The sequence below is a fragment of the Vidua macroura genome, chromosome 1 (genome assembly GCF_024509145.1).
Source record: "Vidua macroura isolate BioBank_ID:100142 chromosome 1, ASM2450914v1, whole genome shotgun sequence".
In the NCBI taxonomy this organism is placed as follows: Eukaryota; Metazoa; Chordata; class Aves; order Passeriformes; family Viduidae; genus Vidua; species Vidua macroura.
Genome location: NC_071571.1, coordinates 46,518,811 through 46,545,399, shown reverse-complemented (window position 1 = coordinate 46,545,399; position 26,589 = coordinate 46,518,811). Strand labels below are relative to the sequence as shown.

Below are 26,589 nucleotides of genomic sequence, written 5' to 3'. Positions count from 1 at the left end.
GGAGAGTAATAATTATAAAAAGACTTCTCTTAAGAGTTAGGGACACAAATTTTCCAATGTGAAATAAAGAAATCTACTGCACAGCAAAACCAAGATTCTGAATTTTTTTGAAAGTTGTAGCAATAGTGAGAGACTCAAGCACTGTCTAACTAGTCATTTATCAGCTCAGCTGTTGTGTAGGTGTATTAGAGATGGGTGATATACTGATATCATGCCAATGTGACGTTCCAAATCTGTTGATGCAACTGCTTAAAAAAAAAAGACCTCCACCAAGCTACTAGAAAGCCACGGATGCTAATGAAGGCAGGTGTTCAGGGAGTATGAGTCTTGTGTCTTCCTCTACAGTGTCTCCTGCAGCCACATTTCTCCCTTCATGAAGCAGCATTGCTGTGACTCTCTCACTGCAGTCCCTAGATGTGTGGTAGGGGCTGCCTGCTCCTCTCAAGGAGGCTCCTGAGAGGTGTCAGTCATGACCAAGCAAAGCAGGCATGGGGTCACACTGGTGACCTGCCCTGCATGATCACATTGCTCCCTGGCCTCACCTGCTGGAGTCACCTGCAGGCTCCTGCTACAGCACAGCTCAAAAATGCACAGTGAGATCAGTCATGGGGTAGGGTTTGGTGAGAACAGAAAGTCCTCTTCTCCTCTTTCAAGCTCCCCAAAATCCCCAAATCCTCATCCATGAGCTTAAACTATAATATTTCCCAATAATGTGATGCTGCTTTTTCTGTTAACAACAGCACAAGGTATTGAGATAACATAACCTATTTTTAGTTCTGCTTATACTCAAGAGCAGTTTCAGGAGTTTGATTGACAGCTTTATTGCATACATGGTTTAAATATCTTGCCTACAACTTAATACTGAGCAACCTTGGTAACTTTCTTTTACCTTTTTTTTTTCAAGAACCACTCTAGGATGGTTAGCCATAATGAAATACCAAAATAGACATGTGGCAATGGTGATGACACTAACTGCTAATCTTTTCTTCACACAGGATTTACCAAAATCTCCTAGAAATTCAAAATAGTTTCCCTGCTTAATGAACTTGCCTCCAAAAAGTTGAACCCTAGGGGTTATTTTTAGAGTATTACGCATGAGTACTGAATAACTAGAAATGCATTAAAGACAAACAAAAAATATCAGCCCCAAACTAAACAAAGCAAACCACAATTAAAAAAACATAAAATGTGTTTAGTTACAAAACAAAGAACTTAAAAAGTGGTGTAAAATTTTGTTAGTCTGCAGTCAGGAGTATTTCAAAATCCTTTCTCACACACTTACATTGTACTTTCTTATGCCATATGCCTTGCTGGGAAACACAAGTCACCAAAGTCACAACATCACAAAAAAAGGGTTAAGGGTGAGGAGCAAAACCTAAGGTGTCACAGATCTCTCAAGGTCAAGCACAGGAGTCAACACGCAGCTAGATCTCTACTCTCTAAAACATGAACTACATCCTTTTCACTTAACAATCATGACAATCACGCTGTATGTTTTTTGGATGGCTAACAAAAGGAGAAACTACAGCTGTAAAAAGAATGAGACTTAAAATGAATTTGAGATATCTTTACACAAATCTCCTCAGTAACACAATGTCAAACAAAAGTTTGCAATGCATTGTTCACTGCCTTTTTTGGTATTCGGAGAAAACACACCCTAATTCCTAATGTTCCTGCTGAGTTTATTTCTATTTCTGAGAATTTTTATTAACAGCAGGTCACTACCCAAGCAGCAAAATGAAAATGAAGCAATGTCAATAATATAGGCAAGAATGACCAAGAAAGGTTAACTCTTGAAAATGTAGTATTTCAAAAGGAAAAATTCCATAATATGTAATGTTGGAGGGTAAAAACCTGAGAATCTATTCAATTCAATGAGTACATTAGGAGAAAAAAACAAAGAATCTAACCCTATCATTCTGCCTCCCTTTTCTTACTGCTAGGAGCCTGCTCAGAGTTTAAAAAAGCAGAATTTAAAAAAGTTTAGCTAAACTGAAATTAGAGAACATTGACTAAATATGCCTTTCCAAAAAACCCTCAGTTAAAAGCTGTCTTAATTTGAATTTCTTTCAATGAAAATCTAAACCTCCTGCAAAAGCACATCACCAGTAATGAGTTTTTTGAACGGAATTAATGAAAAATGCAAGTCTTTCTTGAATGTGTGTCCCATAATCATTACTTCCTTGCGGACACTTCCTGGTATGAAAAATGACCATGGTCATTGACAAAATTCCTTGCTACAACTTTATCGGTTTCTAACAAGAAGCAGCATTCTATTACGTACCATTATTTAGCTATAAATTACAGTTTATCTTCATTCCTGTGTTGGAAACTGAGCATTTTAACAACTAGCAACATCGAAATTGAAAAAACAGCTACATCTGACTGATGGTCATTTCAATATGATGGTCATTTCAACATAACATTTCCTGAGGGAAAAATACACTTTTCTACAAAAGGGCACAATCTAATTAAATACTTGCTTGATTTCAGTGCCTTTCCAGGACAAACATTAGATATCATTTTAAAGGAACAGAAAAGCTCTATGGTAATTCTTAAGTGCAAGCATGTAGAATTTTTTTGACCGTTGTAGCCAAAATAGAAATCACTTTCTGCTGTGCTGTCAGGAGGTGTATTGCACTAAATTAATCATGGGCTATTTTAAAAAAGGAACAAAAAATCCACTGCAAAATTAAACAAATCTGTCTGTGCCTGTTTTCCATTTGCATTGTCACCACTTACCTTTAAAAGACGATGGAAGAGAGATGAGAATGTTGCTGAAACGCATTCAACAGACCCTGTGTGTGTGTTAGCTTCTCTAGTGCTCTCTGTTGTGCCTTCAGCCATTGGAAAAGATAAAGTATTATAACCTGCACACATCTTTACTTTTTGCCAGGCTCCTAGCACAGGGATATACCATAGTAAAATAAGTGCAGAGACACACAGACTACAAGACAAGCTGTATGTCTTCTTCTAGCATTTCCCAGTCTCAGACATATTCTGCTGGATTAGATAAATGTCTTTCTGTCTCATTATAAAAATAGAGGAAAGTCAATTCATAAGGGAAATCGAGTCATTCTAGAAAGCTTTTCCTAATAAATCAAATAGTGAATGTGACCAAGTGGGGAAAGCTGGGAGCACAGAGATCAGGCAGCTTCATCCACAACCATACAACTGTGACTCAGCTAGCTCTTACCTTTTATGTCAGGCAATCAAAAGAATAGACAATTGTATTTACCGAGTGAGGGATAAATAAACTCATGCCAATTAGAGAACAGAAAATATGTCTTTGTGGCTTAGACTTTAACCATTTCAAAGATAATTCACTCAGACAAGAATTCTAGATCCTCATCTGATTTTCTTTTCTCCCAGGGCAGGACAGGCCATGCATGGAATTTTTTGTTAACTTGCCTCTTTCAAACTCTCAACCCACAAACCACACCATCCAAAAGGCATTAGATGTATTTAATATCCTTGCTTTAATAAAGTAATTTTCAAAATGTTTCTGGGAAAACACACTTCTGTGGACCACAAGCAATAGCAATTGAAGTCAGCCTCAAATTTTACAACTGAGTTTGAAATCAGAGGGAGTTTGCAAAAATGTTTTGAAGTCTCTTCCCTGTCTTTCTTCAGTCTCCAAAAGTACTTTTATTCTAGGTTATCACAAGCCTGCCTGCCTTTCTCACTGTTGGCTGCTCAGGTCTATTTGCTCAGGATCATCTTCTGATTCTGGATCCAGAATACCTCCCATAATATAAGCCTGTATATTAATTCTTAAAAACATATCTCAACATGTGTTCAAGTGCTACTGAAACTGGCCCTACTATGTGATTTTTCTCCTCACCCAGTAACTTAGTATCTCCCTCCACAGCAAGCCACACTTACCGGTAAAAGGTGGTATAATCCACTGTTGAATGACAGCTCTGGAACTCCCATGCTTTGAGTTTCTGGCATTCCCGATGAGCTCGGAGTTTCACCCTGACTGTCCCGTGACAGAGCTCCGGTATGGGTTTCCTCTGCGGGCGGCTGCAGAACTCATTGGACTCCACACGCCAGGATTCAGCAAAGTCGTCCACATCAAACTTAAAATTCCCATCCCCCCCAATCAGGTCATCCCGTTTGTGCCCATTGTAATTGCCACACAGACCACAGAGTTTGCCTTTCAGATGAGGTGCAGCCATGACTTCCACAAAACTGTCTCCATCCCATGAGATTTCCAAGCCTGATAAAAAGATAAGACAAAAGTGCACCAAAAAAAAAAAAAAAAAAAAAAAAAAAAAAAAGAGAGAGAGAAGAAATTGAGGATAGCAAACTGCACCTTATGTTTGTGAAACACTTAATGGGAACCAAAACAAAGCTATTGGCTTAGTTCTGATAATGCTGTTAGATTTCTATATAGTTCCCAGTAAGTGCCTCTGGCAAGTGCAGTGTTTCTTAAATTGCAGCCAATTACAATACATACATGCCTATCTCCTCTTATTTTTGTTCCCTCTTGCTAATGAATGGGGTTATCCTAAAAAATATGGAGCCAAGGCAGGATATCAATATCAAAGGAGGGCTCTTGCAAAATTCTGCAAATTGAATTTGCTATGGTAAATTTCTAGGTGACTTTGCAGGGGGTCCAGAATTTCAACCATTGTTACCCATTGCACAGGTAGTGGTAATACAAAGATGCCCATGACCTATGAGACTCCAGCCATGACCTTATGGGAAACATCCTACTCTTGCCTACAAAGCCGACACTGATCGCTCATTGGGGTGAATACAACTGTTCCAATACAAGTTACCTTATTTTGTGAGAGTAAAAAGAGTTAAAAAGATTACAACAAAGATATATCAGATGGGCAAAACTGTTGTAAGAAAACATTCTGAACTGGATTCAAACTGTTAATTCAAAAGGCATTATTTACCAACTTTTCATCTGCATAAGTTAGCAACACTAAGAAATTATGGTAAACATCTAACCTTCATCTAGTGTCTGGGATGTAAGCCCTCTCATACAATTTGCTTTACAGGAAGGTTTGGCACTTCTGGAATGTCAAAATCAAAGTTACTTTTTGTGACCGACATCCATTTTATCTGTCTGTACCCATCTAAAAGCTAGGTGTCTAGCTTAAGTCACCTGTCTAGGCCCTTTGAGGGAGTAAAACAGGCAGCTCTGGATCACAACAGGATTGTCTAATGCAGAGGGAATAAACTACTTTCTGAATGTCTTTCTGTTCCCAGAGATACTCTAGAGGGGCCAGAGACCAGGTGGAGACTAAACTTCTAGTTTTTACCTGAGTGACTCTAAATTAAATAGATTCAATTCTTTGAGGAGTAAATAGGCAGCTCATAAGGGAAAACCATTTTGACATTTTGATATCATTTGGGATAAAAACAACACCAAGAAATATTGCTGCTTAACTTCTACCCAAAAATGGCCTTTCTTGTAATTACTCCCACTGTCTCCTGAATGGTTCTATATCACATCTGCAGGAACCCTGCATCTGAAGATCACAAATAATTTTGCTGATATTAACTTATTCTCATAAAATACCTGTGGGCAGCCATTAGTTAAGGATAAACACAGGATCCTGCTTTTCAACAGGATAATCCAGATTTTACCCTGTTCCCCCTGCTTAGCCAAGAATACCAAAGAGCATCACTCTGTGGTGCAGGACCAGGGCTTCACTCCAGCTTTCTTAATTTGCTTTGTGGGCTGGCTTAGTATCACCCTTTCCCCTTGTAAATCAGTGCTTGTCACTGTGTGATCTAAATCCTGCCCTATCCTCATGCAAGTAATTAACATACCAGTGATTCAGTTCAAAGCTGGAACCCTTCCTTCAGCAATACATCCCACTGTCTTCTCTGAGAATTCCTACCCGTGCTGCAGAGGAACAGGGTGAGGTTCAAGAGGAAGTTACGGCTATAGAAGGGTGCGTCCATCTTAACATCCTGCCCCAGTGCTTGGTAGGTTATACCATGTCTCCAGAAGTTTTAGGAATTATTTACTCATCAAGGCTGTGAAGGCAATTCTGCATTACCTGTCACTGCAGTCTATTACACTGTTTTCTTACAACCATAGCTTAGCAAAGGTAGCACAAATGCATCCTGAGCTAACTATGCCTGAAATAAATTTCAAATTACCTCATAAACCCAGCATGGATGGGGCCACTGTCTCCTCCTCCAAAGGCACTTTACACCCAGCCAACTGAGAAATTGTGCAAGATACAACTGTTAATGAGGCCAGCACAGTGGCAAGGGGGAAAGCTGCCTTTTAAGCTGCTTCATCCATTATCATTGCTGGACAAATTCAAAATCCAGCTGTCTTTGCTTCTGACAACACTGAACAAAACAAAACACAGCTTGATTTGCAGACAAAAGATTAATACTGCTGTGCTGGCACTTAGAAAATACTTGCCATTAACTTATAAACCAAGATTTCTTCAGACTTGAGAATTACATAAACTTTCTCAGAGTTTAAAGCATCAAGATCCAAATTTTCAGACAGTTCTTTTCAGAAAATAACTATAGTTTTTAAGGCTGTGTGCAAGTTTTTCCCCCAGAGAAGCTCCCTCAGAAGCTCCCTACTTTAAACAAAGTCAGAAAAGACTGGCTAAGGATTCTAACTTAAGTTTCCTTTTAAGACTTGTTTTTTCCCTTAAGACAAAACTTACTGACCTTCAGTGAAAATACATTAATTATGAAAGGTTAACTTGAAAATTTTTCTGAACATTTATGTCCTCTTCCCCTGAGTTAATTGTTACATGTTGCTTTTGTAGACCTGCATAAGGAATGCAGGCATGCAGAAGAAGAACACAAAATTATGGCTTTTTTTTCTCAGCATATAAAAATGCTTATTTTAAAATCTAGAGATTCCTGCCTTGATTACTGGATTTCATGCAAGAGATTCCCTGTGTAACTGCCACATGGACGTACTTTCCTCTAGCTGGTATGGCTTAATTACACTTTATTCTGCTGCAATTGCTCAGATGGAAGGGTAATTTCTGGCTTTGATGAAGAGCCTAAATGTTTCTGTTCGTAACACAGCTTATTCCTTTTCGGAGTAACAAGGTATTTACTCCTACATTCATGATAATTTTGTTGGAGCCTGATCACACTGTGCAGTGTGTGCCTTTTGTTTGTTCACAAGCAGAAAGTCCAGTTAGTTTCTGTAAATCAGTAAGAGCTGTGACAGATGGGATTATGCTACAGAGCAGTGTTTGAAATGGTCTCGTTGGCAGGCAGAAACTGTTTGGAAGATTTTCTTGGTGCCTATACCCCCCCTTTCTTCCCCCTGCCCAAAATGAATGAGTTTCCCATTCACTTGGACAAGAATCAGAAACCAAGAGATGAGAAGCCAAAGGATGCAACATCTGTCCCATCTGGGGATGTGCAGAAAAAGAATATTCTCTGAGTTACTTTTTCATTTTTTCCAATTACTCCCTCTTTTTGAAGGATGCTTAACCAACTTGTTACTTGATTTCTTAACTTGGCACATTGTGTGCTCTACTCCATTTAAAAAAATTCCTTCTGGATTTATGTATATCACACACTGAGTTCCCCATTATAGGACCTCTCATCAATTGTTCTGCATGATTTTTCATGGCATCCTTGAGATTTATAGGCATCCTCAGGAACTGACAAACAACTCTTCCCTAAAGATTTAATGCCAAAGTAGTACAGAAAAAGTGCAGCAAAGTGGCTTTGTACAAAAGATAGCACAGAAACAACAACAACAAAATGATTGTGCAATAGGGGAATAGATAAGTAGCACCAGCCCCATGTTATTTACCAAATAGTCCTTTGTCTTTCTAACACACAAATTTGGATAAGGACTCAACACATCCCAAGCACACCCATAGGTCCCAGTGCAGAGTGCAAGGACTGCTGCTGCATGCCATCCAAGGCTACAGCTGGTGAGGAATTCAGCAACAAAACAGGTTTTCACTGGAAAATGCCAATTCATCAGAACTGAAATGCTTCAGGGAGACATATTGTATTCAATGAACTTCCAACACAGCACCGGCAAGGCTCCAAACTGGTTTCCTGCCAGCTCGCCTGGTGGGCTGCCTGGAAGCCTGAATGATCAGAGTATGAAACTTCAGGACTGCCCTGACATGCACATTGCCCTGTAGCCAGAGACCACAAGACTTCCTGAAGCTTTGGACTTCTCTGTTTTATCTAAGGTTAAATTCCCAGCTCTGCAAAAAGAAAATCGAAATCCGTGGGAATGCTGGCTGAGCTGTAAGCACCAGACCCTGCATTTCCCAGCTCAATTTTACTTTGAATTTTACTTCTAGTGCAGCAGTTTTGCTTATTTTTCATTATTTCCTCCCTCTCTTTTTTCACCCTACACTGAGAATGCATATTTTTTTTTAATCCATGTTTCCTTCTGAAACAGAAATTTCTCCAATTTTTTTCCCCCAGCACTCAGAACTTCCTGTGGAACAAAATATTTGCCTTTAAACCAGTTCCACTCAGCACATTCTTCCTCTTTACAGCCTCTCTGCTGCTTGTCCTCTCCCAGCAAAATGGAGCCAGGTCATTCTGCTACTTCTCAGGCCTTATGTGCTGAAGAAAGTAGGACTTGGCCCATCATGCTGTATTCAGCAAGAGAAACCTGAACCTGCTCCATTAAGGGGAGGAATTATTTAGGCTATAATTTGCAGTGATTACACACTGTTTGGTATGTTGTCATATGCCATGTTTGCACTTCCTCTGCCAACACATGGACAAGGATATGTGTAGTCATTTAGTAGGCTTGCACCAGAAACAAATGGAATAGCAGCAGGATTAGCTGTCATTCATCTTCAGTTGAAAACCTTTCCTTGGCCTGTGGTTGGCTAATGAAATCCACATCGCCTGAATTCATGGTGTTCAGCTGGCTGCAAAGAAAAACCCTCAAGATGCTTCCAATTAGAAGCTGTGAATAATGGTCAACTTGTGTGCATTTTACAGACAGCCACAAAAATCTGCATTGCCACTTTGAGGAATGAGCCCAGAGCCGGGATCCACATTATGCAGACTCACTTTTCCAGAGGCAATATGAACAGGTGTCTAAATTCTCAGCTCAACAGTGGGTGCTAGTGTCCCCTGAAAGAAAATTATGCTAGATAATGAGTATGACTATGTGTCACGCCTGTGATGGTATCACTCCCTAAGACTGGTTTCACTGCTTTCACATGGCATTTAATAGAATTAACAGTAAACAGTATTCTCACTGAAACAGTACTTCACTGTGTAAGAGAAATCTCTCAGGACTACAGTAGTACCTAACACATGCTAATGAGAAAGTTTTAAACTTCCCCTCAGTATTTACCTACGCAAAGATACTATCGTTTCAGAACAGTTTATCAAAACAAAAGTAAGTCCTCTGGTTTAGCATTTTGACAATTAATGTATTTTCTAAGACTCAAAAGACGTGAGAGAATGTTATTTCCCTTCCCTGTTTCTAGAAATAAGGTAGGAATTTTACTTCTAGTGCAGCAGTTTTGCTTATTTTGCATTATTTCCTCTCTCTCTTTTTTCATCCTACACTGGGAAAGCATATATTTTTTTAAAATCCTTCTGAAACAGAAATTTCTCCAATTTTTTTCCCCAGTGAAAAAATGCTATAAAGTTTCTCATTTCCTCTTGCTTGTGGTGTTTGCTCCTTGCAGACAACTTCTTACTTTGGCACAAAGCAAGCCGAATAAGATGGCACTGAACATCTTAGGCCTTGCTTTTCAAACCAGTGCCTCCATTTTGCTGGATAGCCCCAGTGAAATATTTCTATAATTTTACAACTTAAACTCATTCCAGCCATCTGGAATATAACTATGAATATATAGTTGATCACCTTAACTGCAAGATATGTTGCTGCAACTTTGAAAAACATGAATTTTATGTTTAAGAGCTGATATCTTCTCTGTTCTTATCTGTAAGTGTCAAACGATACTGAGTATTGAGTTTGTATGGCAAGATTTTGGAAGGAGAGAGCTACAGGGGTGGCTTCTGTGAGAAGCTGCCAGAAATTTCCCCCATTTCCGATGGAGCCAATTGCAGCTGGCTCCAAGATGGACCAGTTCCAGCTGGCTCCAAGATAGGCTCGGCCATGGCAACAGTGGTAGCACCTCTGGCATAACATATTTAAGAAGGGGGAAAAAAGCCCTGTGCAACTGCAGTCAGAAAGAGGAGGGAGGGTGTAAGATAAATAATTCTGCAGTCAGCAGAGAAGGAGGGAGAGAAGGTACTGAAGCAGATATTCCCCTGCAGCCCAGGGTACAGACCATGGTGAGACAAGACTGCCCTCCTGCAGCCCACGGAGGTCAATGCTGGAGTAGACATCGAACTGCAGCCCCTGGATAACCCCACACTGGAGCAGATGGATGCCAGGAGACTGTGACCCTGTGGGAAGCCATGAAGAGAGGAGCCCACCCTAGAGCATATTTGTTAGCAGGACTAGTGACCTCATGGGGAATCCACGTTGGAGCCTGTTCCTGGAGGGCTGCACCCTGTGGAAGGGACCTGCATATTTGAAGTTTGTGAAGAAATGCAGCCCATGGGAGGGACTCACATTGGAGAACTTTGCAGAGAACTGTCTCCTGTGGAGGGGACCCCATGCTGGAAGAAGGAATGAGTGTGAGGAATCCTCCCCTGAGGAGGAAGAACTGGTAGATACAATATGTGATGGACTGACTGCAAATCCCATTCCCAATCCCCCTACACAATTCAGGGCAGGAGGAGGTAGAGGGAATCAGGAGTAAAGTCAAGCTTGAGAAGAAGAAGATTTGGAGTGTGGAGGCTTTTTAAAGATTTTACTTCATTTCTCATTATCCTACCCTAATATTATTGGCAATAAATTAAACTAATTTCCCCAAATTGAGTCTATTTTTTTCCCACAATGGTAATTGCTGAGTGATATCTACCAGTCCTTATCTTGAACCACGAATCTTCCACTATATCTTCTCTTTTCTGTCCAGCTGAGGAGGGAAGTGATACAGTGGCTTTGGTGGACATGTTTGGTTGATGTACAACCAGGGGCAACCCACCATACTCTCCATAAGTCACTTTTAAGTTACTGGAAGTGAAAGTCATGGCACATTTGTCTATTTGGGCAGCTAACTGTCAGCTGCGGAATGAAACACAGCTTAGAAATATTCTGCAGGCTTCAAACTCATAGCTGGGATTTCTGTCTGTTGGTGGGCTACGGGAATTTTGAAAGCGCTGTGGGTTTCTCTGATCTCTAAAAAGTTATCACGATATTATGCTATCATGTTTTTTCACTGACTACTGTTCATGCTGAACTTAAGAAGTTCTTCAGAAGGAAGACACACACACAAACACAGACACACACATACTTGTCTTACCTGCTTTGGTTGTCACTTTCAGCAAATAACCATCCAAATCGATCTGAAATTGTGGTGTCTCGCAAGGTAGCGAAATTCGGGTCCCATTCCACTTCACTGTGAGGTGCTGCTGGAGGCTGATTGTGCTTCTGCCCAACACAAGGTCCACTGACTTTGTCCAGGAGAAAGAACGGGTCCGACGGGCATCGTTTTTTACCAGCACCTGAAAGGGTGAGGCAGAGGAGGAGCAGTCTTTTGTCAAAACGTACTGACATGTTCCCTGAAAGTTAAATGTCCGTCCATCAAAAGTGTTGTAGTGAGGATCTCCAAATACAGTGCAAACTCCAGGCTCTGCAGGTGAGTGAGAAACAAAAGTGCCATATCAATCAAAGTTGGAAAAAAAAAGTTGATCAGAACTTAGAGATGCTGGTCTCACCTAATCTATCTGCTCTACAGCGTAGATTTTGACTGGTGCCCACAGGGATGAAATATATCTTTGAAAAACAAAAGCTTCATTGCTTTCGAAGTCTTTCCCAAAGTGGCTGGTAACCAAAGGCCAGTTCATCCCTGGGGCAGCATAGGAAGGCTAACCTGTAGCTTTGGCCCTTAAACATAACATACAGTTTAAGTTATTACAATGCCTGTGAACTTTTTCAAATTTCAGTGACTCCCTGAAATTATAAAACCATCAGATCACTTTAGCAGGAGCTGGGTCAGTTCATATTTTACATATATACACTTATAAATATTATACATTTATAAACCAGGTGTGGTTGCATGTTTTTTTCCCCAAAATACCTGTAGAACTAGCATCTTTTCTCAGTCTTACAAGCTATTGTATATGTTGTTTACACACAACTGACATGTAGTACTTATTGATATCACACTATCAACTAAAAGTCAGTAGTACATGACTAACATGATGCATGCAATGACTGCCAAAGAGCATGGTGTCTCTACCAATTATTTGCATCAGTACAAATGGATGAAAATCTCTTATGGATGTTTGAAGCCATACACTGGTCAGAGAACTCACAGCCCAAAGACAGAGCATTTCTATATTCATAGCAATGATGCTGAGTTACCCTGCAGCTACCCAGCAACTGATTGAATTGCCTCACAACCAAAGATAGCAGAAAATATATTTGCCTTGCAGCCTTCTGGTGTAACAATAGGTTCTAACCACATTGCTGGTATTCCTGGAAGAAGGAGTCTCAAGGCAGAGAAATGAACAATGCTATTGCCAGCTGTATACCCATGGGCTAAGGCTGCTTTTGAAAGATGACATCTGTTTAGCTAACAATGGTTTGCTTGAAAAACCAGCTTAAAAAAAAACAAATTCAAATCTACAAAAAAGAAGGAGAATGAATGTTATTGGAGAAGGGGAAGGGAATTCCTCCCATGGAGTGCAATACAGTTCTAACTACACAGTACACCTTTCCCAACAGAGTTTTTTCAGCCTAGGCAGAGTGCTATGCTAAAGGAACTGTAAACTTTCTGGTGTTTTTCTGGCTGTAAAGAGCAGCCAAGGAAATCTACATGGAGACACGGAAAACGGAGCTGAAGGAAACCCCAGGAGACATTACCTTTTTTTTTTTTTTGCCAGCTGCAATGAAGAATCACCTACACCTATATTATTCCTGACAGAGGTTTATCTAACCTGCCCATAATGAGCAGTAGCATCATCAACTCCATTGCCACTTCTGGCAACCTGTTGCAGTTTTGGTCGGTCCCTACTACAACAAATGTCTTCCTAAAGCCTAATCTCACTTTCCCCTCACTGCATGGTGCAGAGCCATCACAGAGCTGGTACCTAGGTGATTTTTACTTTATCCCTAACTGGCCACATGTATGCTTCTTTAGCAATGCCAGTAACTCATCTTGGCATCATTATAACTCCTCTTTACTGTGTCTGGCAACTAGGGACCAAAAGTTTCAATTTCTCAAGGACATCATATTGACAACTCCATAAAAAATCAAAATGATCCATATTTGATCAACATCTCCAGAAAACAGGCCTGACAGACTTTAAGCAGACCCTGAAACCAAGACATTTAGGAAAAAGAGTGCTTTTAAAAATGTGCACTTCTGTGAGTTTTCTTTTCCTCTCTGATACCAATGAGGATGTCAATAACTGCTTTCCAAAGTTCATTAAAAGATTAATTGATTTTCCATAAATTGACAGAAACTATATGGCTTTTAATTAATATAATTTTTACCAATAGGAAAAATAATCTATAGATTTTGTATGGAGACCATCTGACTTTACCCGTTACTAAATTGTACTAACATGTTTCTGATTTCCTTATGTATACATCTAAGTATCTGCATGATGAATATTAAGATACATGTTATTATCAGCTCAGATGGTACTTCAACTATTCCAGCTTTAATTTTTTCTTAAATTTAATGACAACTTTAACAAGAACTTTTATGAAAAAACATCAGTCAAACATCAGTGAAGATTCTAGAGGAAAGATCTGATTTTTCTCGGTGTTTCTAAATGCCAAGAATGTGGACATGTTGTATATGTTTTTAACCAACCTACTGGGAGGAGGAGGCTGGTTCTTCACCTAAGTAAGTGACTAAGAGGCAAGACATGAGAGGAACAAACATAATTTAGAGATGTGCAAGTAAAATTGATAGTACCAATGAGATCCAAAGGAAATATTTATTTTTAATTTCTAATGTGCTATGCAGAGTAATGTTGTTTTATGTTATGTTACATCATGTCACGTCATATGTCAACTTGATGCCGTGCAGTTAAAAATGTATTTTGGACTGGATAGCTGAAGGTCTGATCCAAATTTTGCTGTTTTCTTTAATAACCAAGGAAATGGAGGAGGGAAAATCCACCTAAAAACAGTCTGAATAATTGATTCTCTGATATCACTGTGTAAAACATTCTTGAAAGGTTTGCTAAAATTGTGGGGTTTAAAAATAAATCCATACCCTGCAAAAGTGTGTGTGATAACTCAGGCACTGCCAGTAAGAAAAACTGGTTGGCCTAGAAATAAACCTTAAATATCAGGCGTAACAAGACCATCAACATGAAAAGAATTCCTGCCATTTTTAGCTTTTGAGTTGCTGTTTATTTCCTTTAGGGAGAGTTTCAATCACATCATATTTTATGTTTTGCTTCTTTTTCTTTTCTTTTCTTTTCTTTTCTTTTCTTTTCTTTTCTTTTCTTTTCTTTTCTTTTCTTTTCTTTTCTTTTCTTTTCTTTTCTTTTCTTTTCTTTTCTTTTCTTTTTCTTTTCCCTTTTTCTTTTTCAATTTTCTTCTTCTTTTTCTTCTTTTTATTTTCTTCTTTTTCTTATTTTTTCTTTTCTTTTCTTTTCTTTTTCCCTTTTGAAACAAACCAGTCTTTTTACTTGGCAATTTTTGAAATCTATTGGAAGCACTGATCTCTAGATATGATTGTGTGTGACTTTCTTCTCTGTTGGGACATAACAGATGAAGAGGTGCTGCTGCATCACCCAAGTTATGTTCCGCAACCCTGGAGTATGAATTTTGCTAGCTTATGATAGCAAGGCATAGGGTCATAGGTGTAGATCTTTCCCTTTTTTCCCCTACCATAAATTGTTCCCAGCTTATTGCCAACACTCCGTGTGTCAGCTGTCTAAGGTAGAGCTAGAAAAGGGCTATTCTATACAATATTTCCCCCTGAGACTCCCCTAACCTCCAACTACTTTCAAATTAGGGACTTTCTGAGCTAGACATGGTTTCTATTAATTTAGTAACCTTTGATAGAAATATTTTCCGTGAATTTTTCCAGTCCAAAAATGTTTTTAGCGTCTACAACATCCTTGGGCAAAGGAAATGAAGAATCATTGCATCTTCCTCATTTTGAATGTGGCATTCATGATCTTTGGTCTCTTCTTTTGCTCATCTAGACATGCACATGAATGCAAATTTACCCATTTACTCTCTATCCTTGAAAACCACAGATTTTTCAAAAGAGGGCCCCAGAGCTATGCTTAGGAGGCTGTGATTTTCAAAACACCTCAGGCACTCAACTCTGATTAAACATTATTGAGAGCTGGATGCAAACACCACTAAATATTGATTTGGGAGCAACACACAGGATTTCCAAAATCTCTTTTGGAAATTCTGTGTGTTGCTCCCAAATCAATATTCAGACCTTCTGGCATTCATAAAAACTTTTGGGAGCTTGGCAGTTTTCACATTTGTTTTTTAAGCAACTAAATACGGACTTCACACTTTCACGTTTGACTAAAATATTAAACTACTTGTGCAATTAATGCAGTTTGCTCAGCTCCCACCTAAGGCTCTACAGCTCACTTGCCAATTAATAATAGTATTTAGGTGCTAAAAGTGGATACTATAGAACTGTTGGCATTATTTCCTTGAATTTTCAAATCATGCTCCCAATTCAAATGAAATAGTGACTTTCATTAGAAAAGGCAGTGTTTTTGAAAACATATGTAGCTGTACAAAAAAGGAAGCTAAAAAAGCAACAGCATGGAAAAGAGCACATTAGCATTTCCTAAGTTTCAACATACTCTCATAAAGAAAAAAAAAATCACAACCTATTTGGCCAATGTGGAGGGATAAAAGTCTGAAAGACCACTCATTTCTAGTAAGTAGTATGCTGAGTACAGGTAAGAATCACTTATTAAACTAAGTGGTTGCCAAAAAGAACCTTTCTGCCTTCCACCCAGTGCCTCCATTCCCCCAGACAGTATTTAGCCTTTTCAGAAAGGCAAAATATATATACTGCATGGTGGAGGCCAGACAGACAGTCAGCACACACATCCTGACCAGCCGAGTGCACAAGCACATTGGCTGGGCAATTAGCACACTTGTAGCTCCAGACCAGCCACAGGATATATTGTCTCTAGCTGGGTTTATTATTTGTTGGGATATAAAGGAAATGGGACACAAATCCATAGGAAATCAGGCTCTGTTAGCTCTGGTGCTCATGGAATAGCTTGTTTTGTTTTTTCAGGAGATCAGAGCAGTCAATTGAAGTCCAAGATGTCCAGATGTCTGGTCACACTTTGCTGGGCTTGTAGGTAAAGAGTGGCCAAGAAAAATATACTTTAAATTATAACTAAAATCAGTTTGGACACTTTCTAAGTAAGGAGAAGGAGGAAAAAACACAAGTTTACCAGCAAAGGGTGTTCTGGTTGCAGATCTATAATTCAAAAATATCTCAGCTTTTTAAAAATAAAATGAAACTTTGAATGTAATTAGCCCATATGCTGAATTAAGCCCTAAATCAAACAGAACACATTATTAACTTCTAAAAACTAGCTACAGAACACACATAATAGAATTTCATTAGGTTTTCTGTAAAAAATGCATAGCCATAGAGGACTTTCCTCATAACTGCTGCATAGTGCAGCTTGATATAATACACATTACAAGGTGTGGTGTCAAAAACTCCACTGGAGTCTTTATGGTCTATTTCATAAATAAAATAGCTATTCCAATTTGTCCAAATACATATTTATACAGTAGAACATCACAGCTGAAATGGGAGGTAAATCATGAACAGTATTCCAGTATGAATAAACAATTGCAGTCTTTTTGTTGTTGCATTTCTTTATGGAAAGGAAATAACAGAAAAAACAGGAGCCTATGTGGTCCTTTAGACCCACTTCCTGCTCTTACAGGTATCCACAATGCATGACTTCACTTTGTTTCACGTTCTTTTCTATTCTTTGAAAGTCCACACTTTTTTCAGTAATTCTATAAAAACACATAAAAAGAATGCAGGACCAAGTGAAAGTACCAACCTCTTACTCCTAAGGTAGGTCCAAATGCCCTTGAATTTGGTTTAGCTCTATTGATCATTCTGTCAATTAAACAAGCTGTGGAATGATTTGTGATGAACGAAATTTTCTGTCCCAAAAGCAGCCTTTACTGCAAGATTAATCATGTGTACTGCACATGTAAACCTAGATGACTGCAGTCCACTTTGAAAAAACCTCATCCACAAAATCTCACAACGACCGGTGTAAGATTGTGCTAGGACTATTAATAATGATTAAAGTACATCTACATGATGTTAGTAACAAGATTTCATCCTGTGTACTGTAATTTCAGCAAGGCCTATGAATTCTTCTTTGTCAAGAACAAAGATTTTACTTCCACTGGAAGTTCCTATCTATGTCTGAAGTTGAGAGCAGTCTGTTAATGTTATTTGAACTCAGGTTTAGTTTTTTCTTATTTTTAATATGAAAATTACCTTGGTCTAACATAGGATTACTAATTTATGGAATTGACGTCAGTGGTGATTTTTCTAAATCAAGCCCAAAAGAGTACATTTCATTACATTTTTTACAGCAGCATAAACTAAACTGTTGAATTTTCCACTGGTATGACCACTGTGTTTAATTAGTGATAACTGTACGCCAGCCATGGAGCTTAAAAAGCAACATGCCAAAACTAACTATAGTTAACTTCAGCAACAGTAGACAAAAGAGACTCTCCAGCCCTTTAGGAGACGAGATACTTTTTCTCTTTGCAACAAACTGCTTTGAAAATTATCCTTTGATTATTTTTTTTTTTTCAGTTTGAAGTGTATCCTTTCACAACATGACTGGTTTTGACCCACTTCATAGAAATTGGCTGCATTTAAACTGTACTCAAAGGTCTCCCATGTACAGTATGTTCTTGTACCTCCCTGTGTTGTTTTTACGTTGGAAAATTAATATCTTCTGGAGCACCAGAAATGTTTGATGTTTAGTATATGAAGACAGGATCAGGATCAACACAAGTGAGTCGGTGAGGGAAGGGGCTGTATGTACATCTTATCAGAAACTGGCTGAATTAGCAAAGTTTCCAATTACTGTCAGATGATAGTCGTGATGAGATGTACAGCACTTCTGCTGCAAAGGTGGAATTAATTCTTTGCAAATGGCAAATGTTAAAATACCAGTGTTAAAACAGTTACTGGCAGCCACCACTGCTGTATGACACTGGGTATTTATGTTCCTTGCTCACATTTTCTGTAAAAGCCAAGATTGCCTTGTTAATCATGAAAGTTTGGAAATCAGCTCTTTTCCAGGTACTGAATGGCTCCATAGTGAGATAACTGTAAAGAAAAGACCCCTCTGTTTCATGTGCAATGGTGGAGCAAGGGACAGCGAGACAGGACAACGAGCCTCTTAGGCTCAAGCACAGACAGTGCAATGCAGATAGGACCCTTAACACCCTTGACCCCTTACCATAAGGGAACAAGGTGTTTATCCTTTTGGGAGACCTAATACATAGAAAGAGGTCACTGGGAAGATGGAGCCAGGCTCTTCACAGATCTGCATGGCAGGAGGACAAGCAATAATGATCTGACCTTAATTTCACATGTCTGTAGTCATGAGAATTCCCTTCTTATATCACCAAGAAGTTTTGAGATTTTAGGTAACCTGGCTCCTAGGTAAGTTATTTTAACTTTGAAGAACTCCAATTTTTTTTGCCTCCTTCTCCCAAGAAACAATTATCACAAGTCATCACTCTCTGACAGCATTTCTGAAGGAGTCACTGTACTGTATTCTTTTGAACCTCTTATAGTAGAGCTGTGCTTTGATAGAATGACTGGCCCCACTCTTTTCCTCCCCTCTTATGTTACAGAAGAACATAGGAAGAACACATGAGAAAGGTTAAATGAGACTGAAACAAAGAAAAAGAGGTGAGATAGAGATTGATAAATTCATGATGTTAATGGTATGTCATATCTGAGCAAAGGTCTATGCAAATTTCTTCTCCTTTGAAACTGAGCTAACATGAAACCAACTGCTAGTCAGTTGAATCCTCTTTTATTTCTTCCTCTGCTCAGTACTATTTCAAGTGCTTCTGAGTGTGCTGTCCCTTGTATTTGCTCTCATTTTGATAATGAAGACTTACAAGCTAGATGTATTTTATCAAGATACACATTTCAAAATAATTGAGCCACAGAGTGAAAAACCAGATATTTAGCATACAGGATTTGTGCAACTCAAAGAGAACCCAGAATTGAGTCGGACAGCAAAACCATTTGATTTTAGACAAAAGAAGAGGAACATTTTCTCCTTTCAAAAGTCTTCCTATAGGTCATAAAACCCCATTGTAGCAGTCTGTGCCTATTTGGTAAAATAATTAAATATGTACTGAAGGAAATACGTAATGGTATCTTGTTAACTTCAGCTCTCCCTGTTGAGTTAAATAGAACAAGCTTAAAGATAACTATTTGTGTAAGTCCTTTGCTGACTAGGACGGTGATATTGCAATTTAATGATCATTCCTGAAGATAGGAGTAAAGGGATAAGAATGTAACAGTTGAACTAAACATCATAAACAAAGAAGAATAGTTTTCTATTCTACTTTCCACTGCTGCCCCAGACTGTGCCTCAGATTTCTGCACACCTTTTTTTAACTCTCACAAATCATCTGCAAAGGTGTGATTATATATGCACATAGCTGGACTGTTAGATACAGGTGTAAAATGTACCCAAGTCCTAAAAGTTATTTTCCTGTTTTATTACCTACAAATTTCACAGACCAACTATATCTTTCAAAATGCACCACCTCAGGTTTGACAAAAATAGCATAATTTTGGAAAATAAAATTAAAACAAAATACCCAGGCATTTTATTTTAAAATTACAGATTTATAGGAGGCAAAATCCATTGCTTAAAATAATCATTTGCCCTTTAGCTGCCTCTGAAAAGAAGGCAGAAAAGCAAGCATACTTCTATATATTTATTTTCTCAGAAAGAATAAAAAAGAATTTAAAGAATGTGAAGAAAGGACTTACTTTCAGTGCATATCGGACAGCATCCTTTTCTGTTCAGGATTTTACCCTAATTGGGAGAAAGACAGGCTGTTTTAATGAGAGAGTTCTTGGAGCAGTGACTGTGTCATGTTGTAAGACTGGATAAGCCTTTGAAAATAATTCCAATTGTGTTTGAACTCAGTGCCCTGATTGCAACTTCAAACATCAGGTGCTAAAAACAGACAGAGCTACTCAACGAGCTTCCTGGCGGTCTTATAAAAAATGAAATAATAAAAGGGTTCTCTGTTACCACTTTTCTCTTTAGAGTGTGTGAGAGAATTTTGGACTTGCACAGATAGCTAAAGCAGTCACTGGGGTACGAAGATCGCTACCTTCCCAAAACATATACCTATTCCCTGCTTCATGGCTGGCAGGGGAGGGAGGGAGGCTGGAAGGAAGGCAGGCAGGTAGGAAGGAAGGAAGGCAGGAAGGCAGGCAGGAAGGAAGGCAGGCAGGAAGAAGGCAGGCAGGAAGGCAGGGAGGCAGGGAGGGAGGGAGGCAGGGAGGAACTTGCTCAATTCTATTTCTGTTTGTGCCTTATACATGGCTGACTAGGCGGAGGAGGCATGCCTCTGTGTATGTACATTCATGCTCTTTTTCAGTCTTCATCAGTTTAAAAGATGTTTTATCTGATTTTACATAAATTACCTAAAGTCAATCAGCAAGCGAGCAGAGAAGCCTGAAAAAATTCAGACTGAACAATGTGTTTTTCCAAGCAAAAATTGGTGTTGGTTATAACAGAATGTACAGAGATATTGGAGCTCACCCATATTCCCACACAGGGAATGAAGAGGTATATGGAGCTGTGCTGTTCCCCAGCTCTGACCCTTTGTTCCAACAGCAGCTGAACATAGAGGAAGTCCCCTCTGTGTGACCACTGCTCCTATTCCCACCAAGTAGGTGAGCAAGGTGGGGGCAGCAGAAGTGACCAAATAGAGCTGTGCTGTCCTGCCCACTAAACAGTATAGAAAATTGTGAAAATAGACAAAAAACTGGTGATAGGTCTCTGCAAAGAGTGGGGAAGTGGGCACAGGCAGCCCTGTTGCTGTCTGCCTTGTTTTCTGCCTACAGTGTTGCCAAGCTTTGACAATGTGCATGGGGAGGCATGAACTCCAAGTATCTTCTAGCAAACTGGAGTGGAGCATGTTCCATCCTGCTCTTGCTTGATGTACACACATGGCATGAATGAATCCTTGGTCATGAATGCACATGGGCACATCATCCACAGGGCCCAGTTCAGTGCAAGCTTTGAATATGCAACTTCATGTGAACAGACTTGAGACACATCTGGACTTAAGAAAAAGGCTGGATCAGACTTGCACTGGCAGAGTGAGCAGCACTTAAATGTTTGTGTGACTCCCAGGTCCCTGGGCAAAGAGAATAGCTGAGGACCAGGCTGCAACAGGGAGACCCACCAAGCACCCTTAAAGGTGGAACCCTTAAAACCACACAGAAAAACCATATATAAATAGCAACACATATTTGTAGGAATGGAGACATGCAGCTGAATGCCACACACTACACTACACAGCCTTACCTCTCTGTTTCAACAAGAGTTGAAATCATCAGCCGAGCTGGAAGTGGCAAGAATTCAAGTGAAATTGAAATCTCCAAGGCAGCCTGCTGAGGCTGGTTACTTGAGCCACCATGTTGGCCCGAGATCCTGTTTTTGTCTTGTAGAATAAGGAAACCCATTATTGCTAACATGTGCTGCAAGAGTTCGTTAGCATTGAGGGTTCCCTTAGGAGTGGGCTAAGTGATGTGATCCCATTTTTCCCTATGAATATTTATAAGCAGACCACATTTGAGTCTATTTATTTTCAGGGATTTTTCTTCCTTTTTATGGGGTTTTCAATTTTGTGTCTGAGGTTTTCATTTTCTATTTTTTTTTAAGGCAAGACTAATTGCTGGGGGAAAGGGGGTTGTTGGGTTGTGCAATAGCAACAGCTGTTGTTTTTTTGTGCCTCATTTGGCACTAGAGTAAAAACAGCAACTTTTTGTTTGCAATAATAACAGATGTGTATAACATTATATGCAGTCTGTTCTAGAGATGGAAGAACGTGTTCTGAATAAATTTTCAGCTCACTTGAAGTTCATGGGTTCAAAATTTACCCACAGACTCGAACCCTGCAAATGTCTTCACCTGCCATGAATTTAATTCTATTAACTTTTGCACAGCCTTGGAGCTCAGAAAAGGTTATATGCTGTAAAATTCACCAAGCTCTCCTCTAGCACTACAAAAAGAGACATGTTCCTGACCACTGATGACATGATAATTACCACAGACTAAGATGTTAGTGAGTAATGCAAAGGCATGAGGAGCGGGGGCAAGGTGACAAATTATAAGGATGGGTAATCAGAAAGGAGATGGCACAAGGCAAGAAACAAACAGAGCAGAGCTAGGGCAAGTAAATAGCGAATTCAGTAAGAAGTCTAAAGGATTTCTGAAACTCAGTCTTGCCAAATGTTGAGATTGTTCCCTTTTTATAAAGTATTTAAGCATGTGTTTAAGTTTCAGCACGCATGGAGGGCCTACTAACTTCAGCAGAACTGGCCACATGCTTAATAGCTTTGCTGAATGGGGGCCAGTATGCACCGCACCTTGCAGGCTGGCACTCCAGGTAACTTGAGATAGGAAATATCTGTGTGGAGTCAGTGGTCAGAAAGTAACAAAAAGAAACCACAAGCCACAAGGCTCACTAGAAAGCCAAGGAAGACCAATCTTACAATAAATGTGACAGGAGGGACTAAATTTGAAAAATATATTGCTTTCACAGCAGATGAAAAGAATCTAAAAAAGACATTTCCTTCAATTGCTGATATAGGATTAAATGCTCCAAAAAGAAAAGAGCAAAAGAAACAGAATGTTTTGTCTAGCACTATCAAGAAAACTAAAGAAATGGCCGAAGCAATCTTAAAAAATATGTCCGTCTGCACCAAATAGTTTGAATAATACAAATGATTGTGCAGTATTGGAAATTTCTGCAGAATTACCACTTTGAAACCCATGCTTTCAAGAAATAATTGACTGAAATTTATTATGATAAATAAAACAAAATTCCATAACCAAAAACCCCACCCACAATATCATGCAAAGAGTATTAAAACTGCATAAAGTGTTTAAGTCAAAGAATAATATTCTAAACTCTTTGTGAATCTTCAATCCTTTCACACTCAGTTGTCTGTATAATAATACACATTTAATGAGATAACTTTATGTTGCCTGAAACCTAAGGGACATTAAACCATATTTTATTCCACAACAGCCTTCAACAGTCAGTGGAGACTGCTTACTGTCAAAAATATTGTGAAGAGAAAAAAGGAATGGACACATCTACAGTTTGCGAAGACAGTAGCATAACTCTATGCACGATATTCAGAATGTCAGTATCAGAACCACTAATATATCTTTACCTTGAAAAATGTGGTGTGTTTAAGTGATATTTATAGATTTATGACATAAAGTCTCATCAAAGATAGTGGAGCAGAGATGAAAAGTAAAAGATTTAAATCAATTAGCATACATTATTTGCTTTAAAACTACTTGGTACCCACTTGGGATAGGAAAATAAATCTTACTCTAGAATTCACATTCTTTCTCATACTTCTCCTTCCAATTTAGCTTGGAAGGGCAGAAATGCAGTGTGTACCTGTGCAGGAGGGTGGGTTTGCTTGCAGCTTGCATTTTAATGTGGGGACCTGGCTGACTGGTTATATACTGGGGGAATGGTGCTGCAGGGTAACAAAACTGGTCTTTCCAGCCCTAAGGAACCAGACCTTGTTTGTGGACTCACTTCAGAGGTCAAGGGCAGTTTAGGACTTCACACTAGCCTTGGAGCAGGTTCTCTAGCATCACTGAATGAGTTTGTCAGTCTCACTTATACCCTGCAGCACTGTCAGTGGTGAATTTTTACACACCACTATTTTCACTTTAGAAGCCACTTCAACTGATCATCTCAGTGCTCAAATTTATATATGGATACAGCTGAAGTGATGTACTTCACTAAAGATTGCTATTATGTCATATTTGCTACTTGATCTCAGAAGAACCTTAAACATTTAAAATGCATCAGCACAAGGAAAATATAAATGCGATGCAGTGTGTGTGAGACCTGAAGAACCCAAGCTCTCACTTCCTGTTTATACTGTGAATGGCATGAAGGTAGCAAACCTGACTGCCATGAGCCATATAACATTCCCAGAAGAACACCTCTGTTTGTTCACACTTCCTGATGTATATGCAGCATCTTATTTGAGACCCATTAGGAGGAGAACTGCCCTCTGCAGTGAGTGCCAGAGTGATAGGAAAAGGACGTTCCCTCTTCTGAGATCTTGAAGCCCACTGTCACACCAGAATGGGAAGTGCCAAGGTGCATGCTCTTTATTATACCACCGCTTCTGTCAAAAGTTTACATATATAAAATTTTACAAACTAAGAGGTTTTAATTTTAAAATTTTATATTTAGGTGTCTGTGATTCACATTTTCCCCACTGGCTTCCAGGATCAAGACGGAAACACTGAGAAGATGTAATGCTAACAACTTGGCTCTCTCTTCTGCAGTTTTGCTCAAAGATCTGCCCCTACATGAGGTGCTATTTAGAGCTCCATCTTGTGAAAGCTTGAGCCGTAAGACCAAAATAATTTGTCAGTGTCAGAAATGCAAGAAACAAAGGTTGATTTTAGCTCAGGGTTTCAAGTAAAGCTAGTTTTTTATGCCATTAAGTTACAGTTATAGCATTCTTTGGGTTTACTTCAGACTTTCAAATAAAAAATACCCAGGCCACAACCTTAGTGAAACCAGCATGGTTTGGTTGAACTAATTTTCTTTGATTTGTCTAATTTACATTTTCAACCAAGTATTAAGCCTCATATGCACTGAGAAATGCAAGTAAAACAACCTCCTGTGGCTTGCCTTAACAATATACACACTACTGAAATATTAACACAGTCATCTCACCACTCTATAAAATTATTAAATAAAAGTCAAAAAATAACTGTTCCAATGCAGATACTTGGGACAGAGAAAGTTAAAGGAGAAGGAGAGGAGGAGCACAGAGACTTCAGAGTAAGGACAGAGGCAGGAAAACCATATTCAGGATAACAGTAGCACATTTGGGGAATTCCAACCTAAATCAACATTCCAGATGAGCCCTTATTTCCAAACAGCACACCCCACTGCCATGCACACACTTCCAAGAAACACTGGAAAAGATAATGTTGGAGCAGAAAAGAGAAGAAAGCACAGTTTTTTTAAAAAACTCACATGAGGACAGCTGCTGACTGGAATGCACTGTTTCTTGCGACACTCTGTCTTGCCTTTCACACAAGCACAGATGGTGCAGTTCACAGAGGACCACATCTCTCCGTCCTGCAAGAGGGAACATGATATAGTATCAGCTGGGGTGGCAACAAGAAGCTATTTCAGCAATGTATCATTGCACAAGAAAGGATGAATTTCCCTGTTGGCATTGTGTCATTGTTTAGTCTAAATTATTTTGAGGTGTCTGTCCTTGGCCAGTTGGATTCAAGACAGAAATCAAATTCAGCCAGGTTTTCTTCCCTTTGGCCTTTTTGGTATGAAATTAATTTTCCCAAAGCTAACCAAATCACATTTGCATTTTTCAACAGTGTCCTGATTATTTGCATTGTTTTCTCTCCAATAAGCGTCTGAGTTGGGATCACACCTGCCATAAATTTTGATTTAAGAAAAACCTGATTCACTGGGTTGAGTGATGTCTTTAAGTTGTTGCACATGAAAATATTTGATTAAGATGTCAGCAGATTGTGAATTTATTCCCATATGTAGTAGCATCATTTCAACATAGGGCAGGAATGGTCAAATAATTCTAATTTAGATTACTAAAGCACTTTCACAGATATTTAATCTGCTAAACATCTGAAAATATTTAGAAGAGATACAGTGCTGAATCTCTCAAAAGCAGAGCAGGAAAGACAGCCTATGTATAGCTCTGAAAATATAAAGTGCAGAGCATAATATGCCTCATGGTCTTGCCCCCACTTGGGATGAATTGCTTGTGGAACTGCTCTGGCTCCTTTTTACATGGTGTTGCATCTGCCAAGTGTGGTTCCTAAAACATTCTGTCTCACCCACTTACAGTCTAATGCTAGTCCGCTTAGAGCCAAACTGTGCATGTTTTCTGTTTGCAGGGCTGCTGGGAAGGAAGGGTGAGGATAGACCTGACAGGAACAGGCAGTTCAACAAGACAGCTGTGAGTAATTATGTGCCCACCTCAACATGATGTTTTGAACAGAAACAGAAACAGACTATATCTGAAATGCCAAGGAGCCTAACTTATTCAGCTCAGCTTGCTTCATCAAAGGCTGTCTCTCTCCTATTTTTTGTTTCTAGGGCATGTTTCTATTGCCTGGTGTTTCTGATGTTCTTCAGTCTCTAATGACCACTCACCAGGCCTCTGCCAAGGTACCAGAATACATCACAGATGACTGCATGCAGCTGCCCTGAATTTTTGTCTTACA

At 39.2% G+C, this 26,589-nt stretch overlaps 1 protein-coding gene across 1 annotated transcript in view; it reads right to left on the bottom strand.

Moving 5' to 3' along the window:
* Nucleotides 1-26,589, bottom strand: part of BMPER (BMP binding endothelial regulator) — a 149,565-nt gene that overhangs the window by 42,993 nt on the left and 79,983 nt on the right. Inside the window, exons 10-13 of the mRNA XM_053993639.1 lie at nucleotides 25,355-25,459; nucleotides 20,073-20,118; nucleotides 11,334-11,663; nucleotides 3,886-4,222 (exon numbers count right to left, since the gene is read on the bottom strand). Coding sequence (XP_053849614.1) covers nucleotides 3,886-4,222; nucleotides 11,334-11,663; nucleotides 20,073-20,118; nucleotides 25,355-25,459 — 818 coding nt within the window. The remainder of the gene's footprint in view (nucleotides 1-3,885; nucleotides 4,223-11,333; nucleotides 11,664-20,072; nucleotides 20,119-25,354; nucleotides 25,460-26,589) is intronic.